This window comes from Cydia pomonella, chromosome 17 (assembly GCF_033807575.1).
Source record: "Cydia pomonella isolate Wapato2018A chromosome 17, ilCydPomo1, whole genome shotgun sequence".
Taxonomy (NCBI): domain Eukaryota; kingdom Metazoa; phylum Arthropoda; class Insecta; order Lepidoptera; family Tortricidae; genus Cydia; species Cydia pomonella.
The window spans coordinates 1,195,267-1,217,624 of record NC_084719.1 but is presented as its reverse complement, the minus strand read 5'-3'; the positions used below and the strand labels follow the sequence as shown (position 1 = coordinate 1,217,624).

The 22,358-nt window shown below is 39.4% G+C and overlaps 1 protein-coding gene across 2 annotated transcripts; it reads left to right on the top strand.

Moving 5' to 3' along the window:
* The first annotated feature begins 6,618 nt into the window (after nucleotides 1-6,618).
* LOC133527271 (uncharacterized) lies at nucleotides 6,619-11,772 on the top strand. Of its 2 annotated transcripts, XM_061864208.1 has the most exons (4): nucleotides 7,212-7,553; nucleotides 8,293-8,453; nucleotides 9,743-9,847; nucleotides 10,300-11,772. In XM_061864208.1, the coding sequence occupies exons 1-4, from the start codon at nucleotides 7,407-7,409 to the stop codon at nucleotides 10,412-10,414; spliced, it is 528 nt and encodes a 175-aa protein (XP_061720192.1). In that variant the 5' UTR covers nucleotides 7,212-7,406; the 3' UTR covers nucleotides 10,415-11,772. The 2 variants fall into 2 exon arrangements, 1 of the variants encoding a protein (XP_061720192.1); XR_009800851.1 differs by lacking the exons at nucleotides 7,212-7,553; nucleotides 9,743-9,847; nucleotides 10,300-11,772 and adding an exon at nucleotides 6,619-7,140 and having other exon boundaries at nucleotides 8,293-9,549.
* The last annotated feature ends 10,586 nt before the right edge of the window (nucleotides 11,773-22,358 follow it).

Below are 22,358 nucleotides of genomic sequence, written 5' to 3'. Positions count from 1 at the left end.
CACAAAGTATATTGTTATTTTAAAATATAATATAAAAAAACAATAATATTTTACTAAATATCTTCACTAACATAACATACAATAACTTTACTTAAGACTGATACTCACAACCAAGCAATGTAAATAATTTGCAAGAAATAAAAGGCTATTTTATTTTATAGAATTGAAAATGAGTGGTCAATACCACTACATTCCCAATTTATCTGGCTCGTATTTCAAAAATAGCATTTCGCCGTCTCTCACACATTTATGAGTCACGAAATTGAGCACTCGAAATTCAAACCTGACCGTAAGCAGTGGACACTTGCTTGTAGCTCCGGTAGTGTCGAAAACGGAACGATCCTGTAAGTTACGACAATTCATTGTGTTGACAGGTTCAGGCATAACATACATGTATTTACATTCTTGGGTAGCTCGGCCTATATACCCAATTAGGCATGTATTGGATGTCAGAGATAGGCAATAAATACGTTATATCGCTTCTGTCGCTTATCAAGGTCATTCCAGAGCAGAGTTAGCTTGAACGTACACTACGACGATATTGGCGCAACTCACTATGTTGGTCAACTTTTTTTTGTCACCCGTTCCCATGGTTACGTTCCCTGGGTCTAGATTGTATCATTCATGAAGACGCGTCCCTTGAATCGTATTGCCATAATATTAAAGCTTACTTTTGACAAATCAGCTCGTCATCGCACCGCTCGCCGTCGGCAGGGTGTTCATCCTCACACCCTAGAACCTAAACGGTCGCGTACTGTGCGGTTTAAGCGAAATTTCCTCCCGCGGACGCTTCGGCTGTGGAATGAGTTTCCTGCCGAGGTTTTTCCGAGGGGCTACAGTATGGGGTTCTTCAAAAAAGAAGTTTACAGGTTTTTAAAGGGTCGGCAACGCGCATGTAATATCTCTGGTGTTGCAGGCGTCCATAGGCTGACTGATAGGGTGACTGCTTACCATCAGGCAGGCCGTATGCTTGTTTGCCACCGACGTGGTGTAAAAAAAAACTACACCAACTATCACTCTTTTAACCCTGGATTTATGGTATATAAAATACAAAATATGAATATTTATTTATTATTTATTTATTTAATCTTTCTTGCACAATACATGAAGGTACAAATCCTGGTAGTTATATATAGATAAACCCTCTCCATTGAATGGGGCGTCCACCAAAAATCTTAGTAGAACGTGCATGGTACAATAAGTTTTCTAAGAAACAGCTAATATTTAATAATCAAACGAACTTACCTGTGAAGTTTGATTACAATTATGCGAGTATCCAAATCCAAGACAACAAATATAATTTACTAGCAGCAGTACACGTTATCGTGCAGTCCAAGTCACACATTTTAGAGATTATAGTATTTAAAAAACAAGTTCGCGCTGTCCCTCTCACTCGCTACGCTGCATTCCTGCTTCAACATCGCTTCTCCAGTACTCATTATTTCAGAGTTATTTTTGTGTTATTAACAGAGACTATTTTATTTTCATTTTTGGGGATGGGGGGCGGGTCTTTGTTGTCTTGGATTTGGATACTCGCATAATTGTAATCAAACTTCACAGGTAAGTTCGTTTGATTATTAATTATACTTCGTATCCAAATCCAAGACAACAAATATAATTTACTAGCAGATGTTCAGAGCTTTGTATTTAAATTCAAATCCTGAATGCGAAAATAAAATAAAATATCGATATCAAATCAGTATGTTACGAACATATTGATATTATTGATTTTGACTAAAGAGAACAACGTACCACCTAGAAGTTATTAATTTATATCCAATTTAAATAATTATTTATGTATCCACATAGTATAAATGTAAAATGTATGTATAGCATAATAAAATTAAGGAGTGAAATTGCTCTTGGTATTTCATTTCGTTAATATTAAAAAAGTATAAAACTTTCTTTGATTTCACTGTAGTATATTGATAAAGTTGTATATATCTTAATATTCACAAGGTACAACTATTTTTATGTCATTTACAAGCCAGGACGCCATTAAGTGTAAATGTGTTTTCAAGCTTTAGTTGGCTCTAAATAAGTTTTAGATGGGCATTTTCTGTCTGTAACCATATAAACAAACCATTTTGTATAATTTAGAATTTACCAACCATTCTCTGGATGTAATTACAACGGAGACAAACAAGCATACGGCCTGCCTGATGGTAAACAATCACCGTAGCCTATGAATGCCCGCTACTGCAGAGGTATATTACATGCGCGTTACTGACCCTAAAATATAATCTAATTTTATGTTACGACACTTTAAAGTTAATTTTGAATACAGCAATCAATACTTTCCTCGGTAAATAGCCTTTGAGTAAGGTAGATAAAGGAGAATTTTCTTCATTGTAAAGCTACCATAAATATCAAGGCTATATGTAAGTACTTTAAAACTAAGTCTGGACAATTACTAGTAGAGTATCCTGTAGGTATTAAGTATTTGAAACTTATCACTTTGAAAATATAGATGGACTAATTTTAGTTATTACCACAGATCAAGAAATAGTAATATGATATTATTTATAACTAAATAGCTAATCTCATCTGCTTATGCGTATCTGAACGATGATGGCTACTACGCTAACAAGTGGCAAGGAACTTAGGTAGATTATGTGTTGAGTTATGATATATTTGTGAACAAAATATCTGGCATGACTTGTAACTTGTACTTCATTTTAAGGAGTAACATTTTTTAACGTTACCTACAATAAAACTGTACAGTGTGCATTGCGACGAAAAATGAAAACTATTTAAGCTTTCTTTTACAGCAAGACAATATGACAACCCGAGCATTTACATTTCAGACAATAATAATGTTATTGTTAAAGGATTTCAACCCTTTATTGCGATTATTAATCTAGCTACTTAGCGCAAGCGACTGCAACACGTGGCAGCATAACTCTAGTTGCATGGTTGCACAATTTACAGCACTTATTTCGCGTCGCGGGATAGTGCATCAACGGCGGTTCACCTCTTGTTTGATGCGGCGATGTTCCCCTGAAGTTTGGAGCTGAGAATCCGTAAGTAAATTGTACCGGATTTATTACATTAGGCTCGTTGATATGGTATATTCTTGACAGCATATCAAAGCTAACGTTTGAAGTTATTAGGAGTATATAACAGCGTGATATGAGTACGAATCATAAATTTGGGTTAAAGGGTTTACAGATATATTTTTTCCTATATGTTGTTTACATACAGCATTTCTTTGTCTGTAAGGGCAATGACATTGCGTACATTTTGTTTAAGGTATTTTAGGCCGCATTAACACCTATTCAATTACCTCAGCGTAACAAGAACCTCCTTTATATTTCATTATTTTTACAAGTCCTGTAAACTTTAGCTCAACCTTAAATATTTTTGCTCTTTAGTCCCTTATATTTACATGCGTAAAGCTACTTCCAATACTATTAAAGTCTTCAATCATTACATTGGCATCAACACTGTTATAGTAGAGCAACGTTATATATCTTTGACGATATCATTTTGAGATATGTATAATGACCGACTGTAAACCGAAGAGCGAAGTGACCGAAGAGCGTAGCGACCGAGGTGCGAAGCGACCGAAGAGCGAAGCGACCAAAAGGAGCAAAGCAACCGAAGAACCAAATGACCGAAGCATTATAACCTCGACACTTAAAATGAAGCACATATAGCCTCGACGCTGCGGAAATGGAAGCCTCGATACGACTATTGTGGAATTGTATAGTACATATAACTTAAAGTGCGGCATATATCTTCGTCACTGCGACAGCTGCGACAGCGGACCCCTTGACACAATTATTGTGGAGTAATGATAGCATCCTCACTATGACGTGGGGCAAACTTAGCCTCAACACTACGAGAGCAGAGCCCTCGACACAATGATTGTGGAGTAATGATAGCCTCCTCACTATTAAAGTGGGGTACATATAGCCTCGACGCTGTGAAAGCGGAGCCCTCGACACAATATTGTGGAGTAATGATAGCCTCTTCACTATTAAAGTGGGGTAAATATGGCTTCAACGCTGTGAAAGCGGAGCCCTCGACACAATGACTGTGGAGTAATGATAGCCTCTTCACTATTAAAGTGGGGCAAATATAGCTTCGACGCTGTGAAAGCGGAGCACTCGACACAATGGTTGTGGAGTAATGATAGCCTCATCACTATTAAAGTGGGGCAAATATAGCTTCAACGCTGTTAAAGCGGAGCCCTCGACACAGTGATTGTGGAGTAATGATAGCCTCATCACTATTAAAGTGGGGCAAATATAGCTTCAACGCTGTTAAAGCGGAGCCCTCGACACAATGGTTGTGGAGTAATGATAGCCTCGTCACTATTAAAGTGGGGCAAATATAGCTTCGACGCTGTTAAAGCGGAGCCCTCGACACAATGGTTGTGGAGTAATGATAGCCTCATCACTATTAAAGTGGGGCAAATATAGCTTCAACGCTGTTAAAGCGGAGCCCTCGACACAATGATTGTGGAGAAATGATAGCCTCTTCACTATTAAAGTGGGGCAAATATAGCTTCGACGCTGTTAAAGCGGAGCCCTCGACACAATGGTTGTGGAGTAATGATAGCCTCATCACTATTAAAGTGGGGCAAATATAGCTTCGACGCTGTTAAAGCGGAGCCCTCGACACAATGATTGTGGAGTAATGATAGCCTCATCACTATTAAAGTGGGGCAAATATAGCTTCAACGCTGTTAAAGCGGAGCCCTCGACACAATGATTGTGGAGTAATGATAGCCTCATCACTATTAAAGTGGGGCAAATATATCTTCGACGCTGTGAAAGCGGAGCCCTCGACACAATGGTTGTGGAGTAATGATAGCCTCTTCACTATTAAAGTGGGGCAAATATAGCTTCGACGCTGTGAAAGCGGAGCCCTCGACACAATGGTTGTGGAGTAATGATAGCCTCTTCACTATTAAAGTGGGGCAAATATAGTACCATGTCGACATCTCATTTATAAGAAAATATTTATTTAATATGTGTTTTAATTTTGAACTATTAATTAATGTGCATTATAAAATTACATTAAAACTTTAATCAACACAGTTAATACCGATTTTCTGTTTGATGAATATCTCGTTGCACAGTAAACCTAAGCTTATAAGTACTCACGGAAAGGAGAATTATTATTAGACGGAGTCCACAATATTACACAAATCAAGTATATCTTTCCATAATATATTTCATTTTAAAATTATATTATATTATGTTAATCAAAGCTGTCTAATAACAACAAAGCGGGTAACTAACTGATGATCAAATTTAGGAGGCGACCACATCGATTGGACCCAAGACTCGACGATACCGCGATGTCCGATTAAAGCCTACTACCTAATCCGTCATGATCCATACGATAGATTCACTATGGCCCTCATATGGGGCATGGGGCGCACGGTATCGGAGCACGCATAGCACGTCCCGTTTGTATACGTCGATTAATGGCATTAAACACTTTAAACTGTCAGTCAGACTAAATAGTCTTCCAATGTCTTATAGATTGTGTATTGATTGACATTACTCCTGTATATTTATACCTATAGGTATCCTCATAAGACGCTCATTAACTTTGTTGGTACTGTGTATGTACATTTGCATAAAGACGCGTTTTGTTATCATTCATAGGCACTTATTACCAATCGGCAAGGATTACCATTGTTATCTGTTTTATTGTATGGTAGGATAGATCGGACATGGTAAAAGCCGCTTTCGTGAAACGATTACCTAGTATATATTAACTTTATTCAGATATGGTTTGTATATTTAAATCTGTACGCGAAAGCATCTCGTAAAAAAAATTGTGAGTGAACATTGCATTTTATGCAATCATAAAATGAAATCTAAATAATATTATATTAGTAAATAATACGTATTACAATTATTTAAAGTTCAAATTGTAATCTATTTGTAGCCCCATACTAATTTTTTCCGTAATTTATTTATTCAAAAAAGAAGGTAGTTGTAGTAAGTGATTTCGTATGAACGTAAAAATTACTTATTTGATTTCTTAGGTAATAAGTTTATTACGCTAAACGAATATACCTACAATTTCAAATTGAAAGTTTAACTGCCATGTAAGTATGGCAACCGAGACTAGACTTGCCGAGCTGAATAAACATCAATTTTTCGTTCGAGGGTACGGCGGTCGGCAGTTCAAATAATGTTTTGATTCTATACTTCTTATTCAGCGCACAATAAACATTAATCGAAACACAATTAGGTACACATATTTAGAGGAACACTATTTTGGCGAAAATACGTGTGACTCGGAATAACACAAAAACATGTAATGAGTACTGGAGAAGCGATGTTGAAGCAGGAATGCAGCGTAGCGAGTGAGAGGGACAGCGCGAACTTGTTTTTTAAATACTATAATCTCTAAAATATGTGACTTGGACTGCACGATAACGTGTACTGCTGCTAGTAAATTATATTTGTTGTCTTGGATTTGGATACGAAGTATAATTTCCCCTGGCTGACGAGACAGAACAGTACTTGTTACATTATTTTTCAATTTCAATTTCAATTTATTCAAGTAACCACAAAATGTAACAATACAGGACTAGCCTAAGACATTACATTTCTTATAACTAAGGTCATTATAATTATAAATGTTAAAAAATACTAATAATAATAAATAATTATGTGATTATGGATTAGCTACACGTCATGTCATAAAATACATTTAAACATTTAAATAATTAAATCAGGTCAGTAACTCGCATATTTTTAAACAATCTTTCTCAATAACCGTCCAGCCGTCCGCAAACAAATCGCAGGAGTGTTGCACAGCAGCGAGCTTATTGAGCGTGTGCAACGCTCGACAAACGGGCGAGTTGCGCCGCGAGACCGTGCGGGCGGGAGGGACCGCGAAGAGGCGCAGGCGGTCAGCACGACACCGCGCACGCCCGTCTGGGACAAATAGTCGACATGCCTCGCCAACTAACTCAGGACAGTCCAGACGACCGCGCAGGATACGAAGCACTGTTACCAGCTGGTCGAACAGTCTGCGCGTCGCTAGTGCATTGTATCCTAGCGCACCCTGCAAGTAAGCCGTCGGATACATGAACGGATAGTACCCGTACATTTTCTTGAAGAGAGTACGCAGAAAACATTTTTGAACCTTCTCAAGCATAAGCATGTAGGTCGTCTCGTATGGGCTCCATACGCACTTAATATATTTACAGTACAGCACATTATAAGTACAGCGTATACATTATTACGTGGAAACAATATGTTACGTAGATGTTCCTGTCCTAGATTTGCGTTAGCTTAACTACCGTTACGTTACACTTATTGTGTGTGGTTTTCGGTCGGTTTGCATTATATGTTATCAAGTTTAAACGAAGACATTTTTGACCCACTAAGACAGTTGGTTAAGTATAAGGAACTGGGCAGGACAGTGAAATGGTTACCATGAAAATGTTTAAAATTTTCTTATTATCTTATTTAGTTTTAATAGCTTTTGTGTTGATTGGTACCGGTGATGCGAATAGTGAAAGGAGTCATAGAATTAAGAGATATTTACGTTTTGACAATATTTCTCATTTTTTCGTGAGTACCTTTTTTTAACAACTGACGCTTGTTGGATTGCTAGGATTGTTATAAGTGTATCATATGTCATGAGCTAGCCCGGTTTTTCCGGAGCAAAAACTTACTAGTGCTAGTGATGAAGTAAATATCGACTCAAGCGTTATCGATGGTATCAAATTTATAAATAAAAATAATGATCCTATGAAAGTTTTAGGCGTACAGTACAATGGGTGCATAGCATGGTACTAGGCTAGACCTGTACCGCCGGAGACCAGTATGCAGTTGTATGTCATGTGTGACAGTTCGAATACAAAGAAAATTGTGAACTAATAATACTTTGGTTTGTTAGTATTGAATTGCTGTTGCATGAACAACTATTCCACGATTCCATTACCTGTTGCGTTGTTTATTGTACATTATTTGAGGCTTGGCTAGAAGGCCGTTGATCTGAGACTAACATGCCAATAAAATTCGAACCTGCACCTGACATCAAATTGGAATCATTTTGGAATCATATCAGTTAGCTGTCATTCGTACCGGTGTCTCGCTCGCACTAATATGTGTACGAACAAGTCAGAGCAAAATAAAACGTGCGAATCACAGCAAACTAATGTGATTCCAATATGATTCAAATATCGGTTTGATGTCAGTTGCACATTCAACAACACCACACAAGTTCCAACTTCAACAATAATACAACTGCGTTTGGGGCTCAGGAGGATAGATATAACTAAAAGTTTAAATTGTTTTTTAATTGCAGTATCGCCTCAACTTCAAAGCCAACATGGTGCCCTGGAACCAGATATACGCCTACGCGCTGGGGTTCCGTATGAACTGGGACGAACCGCCTGACTCTTTTCACCCCTACCGCCATCTGCATCGGAGATCAGTCTACGATAATCTGGAAACACTGCTGGACAGGTTAGTTCTGAGACTGGACCTTTCCAGCAGTATTGCAGTGCGACATTACTACCGACTTGCACTTGTCAGCTGTCAACTTGCCAACTTGCAAATGTCAAAAATAAAGTTGCTGCTCGGAGACGCGTGATACTCCATTATACTTTCACTAATAAGTACCAAATAGCATTAACGGATTTGGTATTAAAGAAGAGACGCTTTCCATATAAATTTTCGTTCAGTACGTATATATAGCTGTGCCGTTCTCGAGAATGTTCTTGCAAGAGCACATTCCTCATACAAAACTGAGAACGTTCTCGAGAATGGCACAACTATACGTATAAGTCTCTATTGCATGCGCATAATTATATTGCTGTCAAACTCGCACAGTGACACTGACAATCGGCATCATGGGCGAAACAGCAATATAAAATATGCGTGTGCAATAGAGATAGCAACAGGCGCGTCAATGTACGAAAATCTACCTGGAAGCGTCGGGATGCCTTGCCGACGTGCCAATCGTTTACGCTCAGTAGCGTATCGTAGTCATCTCTCTCACTATCACTCTTTCGTATTAGTGCGACAGTTACGTTTTGTTCGCTACGGAGCGTAAACGATTGGCACATTGGCTACGCACCCTGGGGTACGTTAGATCGTTGGGTGGATAACATGATCGTGGGGCACTTCTGGATGAGACTAGCCCAGGACCGGGATAAGTGGCGTACACGAAGGTCTCTTTTATGGTCAGTAGTGTGCGATAGGCGGCAAAAACAGTAGATCCAGACTTTTACTAGTGTTTTTGACCCGTCAAGCGTTTGCGCCCTTGACCTGTCCAATGTCCTACGTTATACTCTGTACCTTTAGGTATTTAAATAAAAGTAAACAACATCTACCCTCAAATGGCTCCTCAAGTCATTTTAGGGTAGATGAAAACATTACATGATCAAAATGTAGGTTAAATTCAGGTTGTTCAGAGACAGATCTAGGCGGTTTTGTATTTGGTTGGTTAACCAATAAATGTTATAAATACCCGAAAATGTACAAATTGTTTGTTTAGTTTATTTAAATACCTAATGATACAGAGGATAGTTTATTTTAAGATTATTATAAAAATATTTACCCAGGTGTATAACACCCGATGTTCCGAAAGACTTACCTTTTTATTATATATAAGCCCTTTTGCTTGTACGATTTTTTATACCGTATAGGTATAGGAGGTACGGATCCGTCCAGTATGCGTGGCTCGACACGGACTGGGCTGATTTTTACAACATCCCATATCATAAGCTACATAAAGATAACGTCATTTCCAGAAACGGTCTCAACGGGTACCACTGCATTCGCCGCGCAGTCTGCGAGACGCAAATGCTACTAAAGCCTACGGGGGTGTACTTCAACATACTTAAAATGGTTTTTCGGTACGTATGTTGCACCCAGCGTCAGTCAGTTGGATCTGGCTAATTTTGTGTCCCGAGCAAGTGCAAAATTCACAGCTCTGGCACATTGGACTTTTCACGTTAGCAGCAGATATGAAAAGTATTTCTTACTAAAATGTTATAAGTAAAAACGGCATACCTATGAAAAATCACAAATGCAGCGACTCCTGCGCAAAATGAGCATCATCTAGGCCTCTCGTTTTCGAGTGTTTAATAATTTGAGTATCTACAATCATGGATACAACCTCACAAAAAGTGCACAGCGCCAGAAGTTTTCACTTCAAATCATCAAACCAAACATTTCTCATATTTGGATCAAACAAACTCGTGTTTTACACAACAATAATTATTTTTTATAGAACGACTTACACATAATACTTTCCTACGTTGAAAATGCAGACCATTTTTATTTTATACTTTTTTGTCTTTTACAGAAAGCAGTCATCGGCAACTGAAAAATGGCACAACGTAACAGAGGAGGGATGTCAACAGTCAATCTCCAACTGCCCCTTTTCCTTGCTCGAAGTGTCACCTTACACTGACTTATGAAAACGAGATCTCTTCCACTGATATTCGTGTTGTGTTGATACGCGCGGTGTCACTGTCGATGTGTGTGTGTGTCTGGGGGGGGGGGGGGGGGGGGTTTGGACGTTACTATCCCGACAACAATGCGTCAGCAACCCAATTTAAGTTCAAATTCAATGTTTATTGACTTGATAGTAAAATGTGAACGCTGCAGCGGCTGAGATTTCAAATTAGAAGAACTATAAAAATATAATGCACTGGGATTGGAGCGATATGGTGGAGGCGGATCTGCGCGAGCTTCGAGTCGACAATTGGCGGAGAGGTCGCACAGGACCGAGAAAAGTGGCGCTGTCTTGTGTCGGAGGCCAAGTCTCATTTTGGGTCGCTGAGCCAACGGAGTAAGTAAGTAAGTAGTAAGGGATTAATAAACAAATCATGCCACAAAAATGGTAGAATTATTTCATTTTCTGCAGCATATCTCATCAAAGACTAATATAATACTCTCTAAACATTCTCATCGTCATCGTTCAATTTGACTACCGGTCTGTCCTTGTGACCCTGCCTATGAAGCCGATGGTCCAGGGTTCAAATCCTGGTAAGGGCATTTATTTGTTCCTGAGTCATGGATGTTTTCTATGTATTTAACTATTTAAAATTATGTTTGTATTATATATATCGTTGTCTAAGTACCCCAAACCTTATTGAGCTTACCGCGGGACTTAGTAATTTTTTTTTATAATGTTCTGATATTTATTTATTACTTTAAGGTAGTGATCCTGCCTAAGAAGCCGATGGTCCTGGTTCGAATCCCATTCCTTTCACTCGTTCAATTTTTATCACTTGTTAGAACATGACAGGTATGGTGACAAATGATAAAAAGCCGACCATCTTAGCCCTACAGGTCTCATCACAAAACTTGCGACCCTCATCTAGTTTAGTACGTTGTCTATGTTGTAACCCACGGAGTAACACTTCATAATTATGATACGTAGAGCTTGAAATGAGTATACAGTTCCCTTCTAATCAGTACTCAAGAGTGAGTAATGATGCTCGCAGTAACAAGGCGAGCTTCGTTTGTTATGTTGTTTTTGTACTGATATAGAATAAATCCCCGATTTCACAGTCGGTTTGGAACCCCTCATTCTTCGGAGAGTCGTTGGCTCTCTATGCCTGTTCTACCGTCTGTACAATGGAGAATGTTCTGAAGAACTTTTTGAATTGGTGCCACCGTCACGTTTTTATCACCGCACCTCCCGCCAAAGAAACAAAGTTCATCCTCACTTTCACGACACGTGACAAACCAAGAACAAGCGGGCATCTCGCTCGTTTTTTCCCAGAACGTGCAAGTTGTGGAATGAGCTACCTTCTGAGGTGTTTCCCTTGCGCTATGACATGGGGTTCTTCAAGAAGCAGGTTTTTAGGGTTCTCAAAGGTTGGCAACGCATAAATGGCTCCTCCGATGTTGCTTATGTCCATGGGCGGCGATGACTGCTTCCCATCAGGCGGCTCGTCTGTCGTTTGCAGCCTATTACATAAAAAAAAATTGTGTCCGCTAAGGATCAGATAAGGGAGGGAAAATCACTTACTTTGCGTGGCGTATTTGCTTTGTAGCATCTTTCATAATAGCGTACGAGTTGCGAACTATGAAGATATTTATCGAACATGTAAAGTAATCTGTACATGTTCGATAAAGATTCGATTTCGGCGAGCGCAGCATTGCTGGATATAGTACGCTGCAGGAAACGGGCAATGACACTGTCAATTTCTTTGACATATTGCTTGACCGGGACATTCTCCGCGTTAACGCTACAGTAGTATCGCTATTGCAGTGCTTATCAGAATGCCATCTTAACTATTAATTCATTGTACCACATTAAAAGTTTAGACTTATTTACTATCTCATGAATCAAAACATTTTCGTGTAGAGCGTAGGATCTGCTAGTTCATTCACTCACTCGTTAAAACTACTTACTATATTTCACTTTATGTTATACCATTACATATTATAGTGGTACGTAGAGGTTGGAATTAGTATACAGTTCCCTTCTAATTAGTACTGGAGAGTGAGTAATGATACTTGCAGTAACGAGGCGAGCGTCGTTTGTTATGGCGTTTTTGTTCTGATATAGAATAATTCGTGTCAGCATCAGAAACAGGAGTGAAAATCACTTTTTACTTGGCATCGCATTCGTTTTGGAGCCTAATAGGTCATACTAGTTTTAAAAATAGTAGTATAAATGTGTCGTGTAGGTAACATTTGTAATGTTAAGGTAACATTTCGAGTGCAAAAGGATTGCGTCAGGATGTAGCATATGTAGGAAACAGGTGATGTCTATTAATCAGGGTTTTGGATGCCACACCGCGGTATATCAAGTTAAAATAGTAATATGGATACGCCTTAAAGCGCGATACCTTATGGACTGATCGAAAAAAAAACGCTTTTTTAGTGTAGATTATGTAACGTATGCATAAAATATACGACATTAAATAAGCAGTTATATTCACTGTATTTAAGCCGATAGTTAAGGTAACTTTTCGATTGCAAAAGGATTGCACAAGGATGTAGGTGGGATGTAGCATAATAGTACGGTCGCCAAGCCGCTCCGAGGCCAGATTTAATTGACTCAGCTCGGCCTTACCCACAACCAGTATCAATGTGTTCGGACAGTTCTCCTGATCACCGTACATGCGGTAGTAAAGCGGAAAAATGGTGGAGGGGATAGTAATGACGTCACAAAGATGGCGGCCGGACCTATTCTTTTTGGCGGTGTATCTCGAAAACCACTTAACCGATTTTAATCATCGAGGTGTCAAATAATAGCTTATATTATGGAGATTATTTCCTTTTCTACAAACATTTACGTGAAACCTATAGGAAAAAAAATAATCACAAAAAACAGTTTTTTTATAAAATTATTATTTTTTATTTTGTAAAAATCTCCGTAAATATTAGCATTTCGCAAATTTTGTTTAATATAAAACATATTGCTTCATTATCAAGGAATATAATGAGCCTTAAAACATACAGATCGAGTAATAAACAATGAAGCTACACTCATTTATTTGCGCATGGGTAACGATAACTGGCTTTTACCGGTCGAAACTGTGGTGACTGTTACGATACGTATTGAATGGAATTTATAGAGTATCGGTTTTAATTACTGAAATTATAATTAAAATTATAAAAACCAGACACAATAATGTTACCTTACTTCGACGTTTAGTCTCTTTTTTCGTCTTAATCATAGGTAGGTACATATTTCTTTTTACTTAAAAATTTTATACAGGGTGAACTTTTAACCACCAGTCATACTCTGCGCAGCGACTTTATAGGTCATACTTAACAACTTTTACTATGGGACTAATTCCGAAATCGCGAAAAAAATTTTGACTGTCCTATATAAAGGTGCGACCAACTTTACCAGACCAACACTTTTCCAAACTGAGCTACAGCTGTCCGATGAAGTTAAGTACTTAGGACTAACTCTCGACAATAAACTCAATTGGAACAACCACATCAACAAACGGATAGACAAGGCGGGAGTTGTCTTCTGGCAGTGCAGAAGGATGATTGGTAAGAGGTGGGGACTCAACCCGAAAATTACCCTCTGGCTCTATAAGACGATAATCCGCCCCTTACTCTGTTACGGTGCTCTGGTTTGGTGGCCAAGAACAAACCTAGGCAACGTACGAGACAAACTACAAAGACTTCAAAGGCTCGCATGCGCGGCCACCACTGGCTGCACGAGGTCTACCCCGACTGCAGCCATGGAGGTCATGCTAAACCTTCCACCGCTGCACCTACACATACAGCAAGAGGCCAGTCTCTCAGCGGTAAGGTTGCGAACCCTCAAGATATGGTCTAACATCACAGGAGCTCTTCACACAAAATGCCTGGAAAAGGTGTATGACGAATTTCCAGTGCTTAGGTCAGGCACGGACCGGATTCACAAACAAGCTATCTTCGATAAAAGGTACAAAATACAGTTATATGAGGACGACAATCATGAAGGACTCAATCCCCGGGAGCTGAGAATCTTCACTGATGGGTCCAAAACAGACAGCGGATCGGGCTCTGGAACCTTCTCAGAAGACCTGAACATGTCGATCACCACTCCGCTAGGAGCCCATAACTCGGTATTCCAAGCTGAGTGCATGGGCATCATAAACGCGGCGGCTGCCATCACTGCAAGGAAGGTAGTAGGATCCTCCATCCGCATACTCTCCGACAGTAGAGCAGTCTTAATGGCTCTAAATAGCCATATAGTTACATCCAAACTTATACACGAATGCCACGAACGACTAATGGAGGTATGTCATAATAACAAGATCACCCTACAATGGATCAAGGGACACAGTGGATCCCGAGGTAACGATGCTGCGGACGAGCTTGCCAGGCAAGGATCGAATGCGGGGGCGATTGGTCCGGAACCGATTCTTCCGATACCGTTTAGCAAGGTACGCTCAATGCTGCTGGCACGTACAGGGAAACTACACACAGAACACTGGCTGAACCAGACTGGATGCAGACAGGCAAAAGAAGCCATGCCTGGCATCAACGGAAAACTCACAAGGGCGCTCCTGCAACTAGGGAAGGTCCGACTGAGTATGGTAACCAGTGTCATAACAGGTCATGGACTATTTAACAAACATCTTTTCACAACAGGTGTCACAGACAGTCCCCGACAGTGCCGAGGTTGCATGGAGACAGAAGAAACAGCCTCTCACGTGGTGCTGGAATGCAGCGGAGTGACTCCATACAGGGCTAAACATCTCGGATCTCCGAGAGACCTCCCCGAGGTCCTACTCAACATCAAAGGTTTGATAGGATTCCTCGAGGAGCTGGGCTGGCAGGACTAGCCCACCCCCAACATATCACGCAAAATAGGCGCAAGTCGTCGAGTTGCGGAAAAATCGCCCGAATACAATACAATACAATACAATACAATACAAGGTGCGACCAGACCGCAGCTTAAAAAACGGTCACGATACGGAATCGCAGTGACGCGTCGTATGCGTACCGTTTTTGACGCATGCTCCCCACACCGCTGTTTAAAAAACGGTGACGGTACGGAATCGCAGTGACGTGCTTCACGCGAATCTTTTTTGTTCGCAAAACAGTTGCGTCTTTTACGTCACCGGTACGGTGTCTGCCATAAGATCTCCGTGTAATATTTTTTGCGATTTTTACGCAGTTCAATTTACGGTGCGTCAGCTTATTTTAAGCAGCGGTGTGGCGAGCATGCGTCATGGACCCGGGTACGTCCTTAAACTACGTCCAAAAGAGAGGTATGGGCATTGTGAATGTCATCTCGCTTTGCGTGGTAGGGCACAGCCAGTGGGTGTCATTCCAGATCCAAATTTTCTTGCGTGATTCGGCATTGGTCCCATAATAAAAGTTGTTCAGTATGACCTGTAAAGTCACTGCGCAGAGTATGGCTGGTGGTTAAAATTTCATCTTATACCTATATTCGACACAAGTAGTAAGTACTTACAGACCAACTATGATACACATTTTGCCTGTATAGTGATACATAGTGAATAAATTAATACCTGATTTAAAAAATAAAACAAAAATAACAAATAGCATGTTATTTAATTCAGTAATCACTAATCAGTCTTAAACAATGAACATCATACTTTTAGATTAGACAACAAAATGTATATTTATACTGTGTTTCGACTTGAAAGATTTTACTGCTTTAAAACATAAGACAAACCTACCAACCAAATGTATAAATAAAAATGTTTTATATGATTATTATTTTCCTATAGGTTTCACGTAAATGTTTGTAAAAAGGAAATAATCTCCATAATATAAGCTATTAGTTGACACCTCGATGAATACAATTGGTTAAGTGGTTTTCGAGATACACCGCCAAAAAGAATAGGTCCGGACGCCATCTTTGTGACGTCATTACTATCCCCTCCCACCATTTTTCCGCTTTACTACCGCATGTACGGTGATCAGGAGAAACGCCCGAACACATTGATACCGGTTGTGGGTAAGGCCGAGCTGAGTCAATTAAATCTGGCCTCGGAGCGGCTTGGGGACTACTAATAGTAAAAGTTGTTCAGTATGACCTATAAAGTCGCTGCGCAGAGTATGACTGGTGGTTAAAAGTTCACTCTGTATAAAATTTTTAAGTAAAAAGAAATATGTACCTACCTATGATTAAGACGAAAAAAGAGACTAAACGTCGAAGTAAGGTAACATTATTGTGTCTGGTTTTTATAATTGTCATTATAATTTCAGTAATTAAAACCGATACTCTATAAATTCCATTCAATACGTATCGTAACAGTCACCACAGTTTCGACCGGTAAAAGCCAGTTATCGTTACCCATGCGCAAATAAATGAGTGTAGCTTCATTGTTTATTACTCGATCTGTATGTTTTAAGGCTCATTATATTCCTTGATAATGAAGCAATATGTTTTATATTAAACAAAATTTGCGAAATGCTAATATTTACGGAGATTTTTACAAAATAAAAAATAATAATTTTATAAAAAAACTGTTTTTTGTGATTATTTTTTTTCCTATAGGTTTCACGTAAATGTTTGTAGAAAAGGAAATAATCTCCATAATATGAGCTATTATTTGACACCTCGATGATTAAAATCGGTTAAGTGGTTTTCGAGATACACCGCCAAAAAGAATAGGTCCGGCCGCCATCTTTGTGACGTCATTACTATCCCCTCCACCATTTTTCCGCTTTACTACCGCATGTACGGTGATCAGGAGAACTGTCCGAACACATTGATACCGGTTGTGGGTAAGGCCGAGCCGAGTCAATTAAATCGTGTTTCTAGAGGGCTTTTGAGATTTGGCGACCGTACTATAATATGTAGGAAACAGGTGATGTCCATTGATCGGGGTTTTGGATGCCACACCGCGGTATATCAAGTTAAAATATGGATACGTCTTAAAGCCCGCGATACCTTTTGAACTGATCTATGACAATAGGATAAAATATAGGACGTTAAATAAGCAGTTATATTCACTGTATTTTTTCTTGATTAATTGAGTAGGTTACTACTACTTCTACTAGTTGATTGAGTTGGTGTCATTGACACAAATGTCATCGCTGACGAAATTGGAACAATCAAATTTGTCAGTCTATAGGGACCGTGCGCGTTGGAGGGTCTGTCATTTTGTGGCCTGAATCGGAACCATAAACATGTGCATTTACACGTCACGTGTTTTCTTGTGTTGTAGGTTCTGCCATCTTTTGGGCTACATCGGAACAATAAACATCACATTTACGCCTCGCGCCAAAAATCTGACGGCTACTGTGCTGCCTTCTATAGTTCATGCGCGCCCCCTATATTATGAAGATTGACAGTAACATTTATTTTACTAGTTTCTCGGAGACTTACATTTTGAGATTAAAATGATGTAATTTTGTTATCAATCGCCCATGCGTCTCGCTCGCGTCAATACAACTATGAACAAGTACAAACGGAATGCACGCGCTTATGATAAGAAAATAACATCATTTATATATCAAAGTGTAAACTATTTAATATCGCTTTAAAGAACTGTAAATACATAATTTCGTTTTAAGATCTTAAAATAAACGTTATATTCTTCAGACGTTGTAGCTCCACTAAGAATTTTGGAAACTAAAGTGAAAATATTTTCATTTATTTATCCACAGATGAAGCCACAGATGAAAGCTAGAGTCGGACCAGGCTAACTTTGCATGTTTGGTCATATGAATCATATGGCATCTGAAATGACCGTTCTTCACTTGATTCTATTCAAGTCGATGAAAAGTTAATTTAAAGGGATTCCAGTTAAAATGTGACTTTCCATTAAAGAAGGGTCCTTATGCTTCAAGTGCAATAACCACTCACTGCCCGATTCGAAGAATGATTAAGATACATTTAAGATCTTGGAAAGATCTTTATAAGATCGATAACTAAACGACATATCAAAATTGACATTTATTTCGATTCCGCTGTGATCCCAATAAGATCTATCTGCGATATTTCTAACGTCAAAGTGACATTGGTTGCCGAAATCGAGCTGCTTCTGTCAGTTATACGAAATACAAACGATATCTAAATGAGAACTTATCTAAACCAGAACTTATCGTTACCGTATCTATTCTTCGAATCGGGCCTTTTGGTAACTGTAGTTACCAGCTGTCACCCTTATTTTATTATAATAATAGAGGTCATCGAAAAATATGAAGCATGTGAGTAGCTATGGACGTTTCCATCCGAAACTCCAACAGAAAATCAGACAGAAATGTCCTTGCAGATGAAGTATAAGGACCCTTCTCTGACCGAATGTAATCGGTCTGAACACATCCAAATTTCATTGATAATGACAGCCAGGCGCCTTAAGCATAAAATATGTGCGCCGTTCCGCCCGAGGTAGTAAATCGGCGGAATCGTTTGCGATTGCTCCGGTCCTCTGGGCACCATCCATTGTCTCACACATCTTACGAGAATGAATAGGATCACTGGAGCTTAACTGTAGTGAATATAATCCTTTACTTGCGTTATGTTTGGATATTGTTTGCTGAATTAGCGCTGGTGGCCTAGCGGTAAGAGCGTGCAACTTGCAATCCGCGGGTCGCGGGTTCAAAGTTTCAAACCCCGGCTCGTACAGTCAGCATCAAAAGTAGCGGATCCAACAAGGTTTCAAAAGTGTAGATTCTGTAACACCTTATCAAAAGTTGATGGTTCTATATTCTAACAATTTAGACTGTAAAAGATATACGTTTGAAAGTAAATTTTAAAGAATTATCTTTATTTGGAAAAGTTCATCAAATAATTTTGGCGCGTTGTTTTATCCGCTACTATTGATGCTGACTGTACCAATGAATTTTTCGGAACGTATGCACGGAAAATCATTTGATATATACCAGTCGCTTTTCGGTGAAGAAAACATCGTCAGGAATCCGGAGTAATCGCAATAAGGCCTAGTTTACCCTCTGGGTTGGAAGGTCAGATGGTAGTCGCTTTTGTAAGAAAGAACTAGTACGTAGACGTAGGCCAATTCACGGGATTAGTTGCCAAGTGGACCCCAGGCTCCCATGAGTCATGGCAGAATGCCGGGACAGCGCGAGGAAGATGTTTGCTTAGTTAAGCAAATATGGCTGAAAATTTGTATTTGTTATTTCACTCCTCTTGACGTGTCTCGGGTCGTGTGTAAACTAGGCTGTAAAAAATAGCTAAATTGAAGTGTATTCATCAGTTTGGACCCTTATTTACTTAGAAATAGAGTTCCAGATGTGCTATAAAATACTGGGCAGGGTGGGGTGGTGCGAGTCGCGTTTTGGTGCTCTAGTCCCAATAACTACACAGTTATTTAATCAAATACTTTCCTGACGACTAACAAAGAACGAATATTTCGAGTTGAACAACCCAAACAAATACCAATTAAATGATTCAACGAACATTTATGATTTAAAATAAAATACCAGGATGCAGTAATTGCATTATTCAGCAACAACTGTTACTCCATTACGAAGCAGAAAATTGAATTGTCAATGTAATTGTATTTCACACTAATTTACAATTCGAGCCACTGATTGTAATATTTATTGATTTCTCATGCGTACTGCGATTGGTTTAATATTTTTGTTTAAGCTATAGTTTGTCGTTATAATAATAAGTCAATTTTCGACACACTTGCTCAAAACGGCGTTTTTATTGCACCGATTTTTGGCTCATAATCCTACATGTTAAACACTCGTGCTTTTTCAGTATATTATAACACTCGTGCTTTTTCTATTTTTATTCGACTAAGTTAAGAAGGTAGCTGATTGCTAATAATATGTATGGAAACGGAGCCTTCTTAAATTGGTCGAGTATATTTTACAACGTGGATTGGCGGGAGCCGGCGCCCCGCCGGCCCCAGCGGCGGGGCGAGGGACGGCAGGCAGTATAACAGATGCAAGACTTTTACTAACCGATATAACAATTAAAATGAGATTAATAAGAAAGTTTCTTTTTTCCTCGCAAGTGTGTTGAAAAACTTCGTATGAAACGCGTGTGCTATGGTCATTACACACATCGGCTTTCTTATTGCGTACAATATCGCCTCGTGTTTAATGACCAACTTAGCACACTTGTATCACAATGTACTATTGGCTCATGGTAACCGACACGTAGAAGGACATTAGGACATTACACACGACGAGAGTATACAAAAACAATACTTCATTCTATAATCCAATTACAAGAATGTGCCGCCACTATAATGATTTAACACATTCAGTGCCAGCGCACGCTACGCGCTACGAGCGTAGCCGATAACATGGGAAAATGCGTATGTAGCGAAAAGCGACTACGGACTGAGCGCCCGCCTGACGCCTGCTGGCAGTGAATGCGTTAATAGCCGGTGATCATTGCGGTAGCGGTATTGATATTTTTGACCCCCACATTGCTAGGTTTAAGAAATGCTTGGCTGACATCCTTTTCTCCTCCTCTCTCACTGACAGATGACATCAGCTATGACTTAAGTTTATCTCATTGGAGATGTTAAATCCTAATAATGTAAGTTTATTAGTCTATTATAGTTAGTTTAGATAGTTATTTGTTGATATGGTGTTAAATTATTTTGTTGCATTTGCGCTTACTTGTTAGGGTCGGCAACGCGCATGTAATATCTCTGGTGTTGCAGGCGTCCATAGGCTACGGTAACTGCTTACTATCAGGCTGGCCGTATGCTTGTTTGCCACCGACGTGGTATATAAAAAAAAGCATGCTGTGTACACTTTTTTTGGATCTCGTGCTAGTTTCTAAATCATGATATGCAATTGCAATTGACGACCGATCTGGCCTAGTGGGTAGTGACCCTGCCTATGAAGCCGATGGTTCCGGGTTCATATCCTGGTAAGGGCATTTATTCGTGTGATGAGCATGTATATTTGTTCCTGAGTCATGGGTGTTTCCTATGTATTTAAGTATTTATAAATATTTATATATTATATATATCGTTGTCTAAGTACCCTCAACACAAGCCTTATTGAGCTTACTGTGGGACTTAGTCAATGTGTGTAATAATGTCCTATAATATTTATTTATTTATGATATTGTACTATTTCTGTTAAGTGTACCCAATAAAATATAAATAAAACATTCGATTACCAGGTTACAGTTCAACCAACTTAAACTTTGGCGGTCGGTAAGAACTTACTACGCTAAAACTCAGATTTGGATCGACTCGACTGAACTAGTTATCGACGCTTTCTCGAACCTCGTAGTCCTCAACTGCGCGTTTCTTCAGAAACTTTCTGCCTCGCATAGCGCATAGTATATTGTTTTTTTTTTTTTTTTTTTATAGCCATACCTAGTATTTTTTAAACAGTAAGGATACGCTGACAGATGTCATTTCAGTACAATTTTGCGAGATTTGGTGTTTTAAGGTGAGGAGTGATTTTTTTCATGGCATATTTTATTATACCTACGACATGGTGGTACAATACTAATTTTCTACTATAATACAATTTTATATATATTTGTACTACTACTACTACTACTAATTAATGGCGCAGCGACCCAAAATGAGTCTTGGCCTCCGACACGAGTACACGCCAGTTGTCTCGATCCTGTGCCATCTCCCGCCAGTTATCGGCCTGGAGATCGCGCAAGTCCGCTTCAACAGCATCGCCCCAGATATTTGTACTGGATGCAATTATTTCCAGTTTAACGATTAAAGCATATTCCTTGCGTTTTGGAGCCTCTAGAGTTGTGTCGCACGGATGGCAAGAGGCCTGATGGTCTGAAATTGGGTCCATGGCAGAAGGTTCAATGCCTCTTGTGGGATGCGACGTGCGTGAGTACATTTGCGCCGTCCCACTGGAGTCCCACTATCAGGTTTGCTGGGACAGCCGCGGAGTATGCCGCCAAAATGAAGCATGCCAAGTACTCTGCCTTGGAACCAATATACGACTTTGTGCCAGTTGCAGTTGAGACTGCGGGACCTTAGGCTGTGGAGGCCAGGG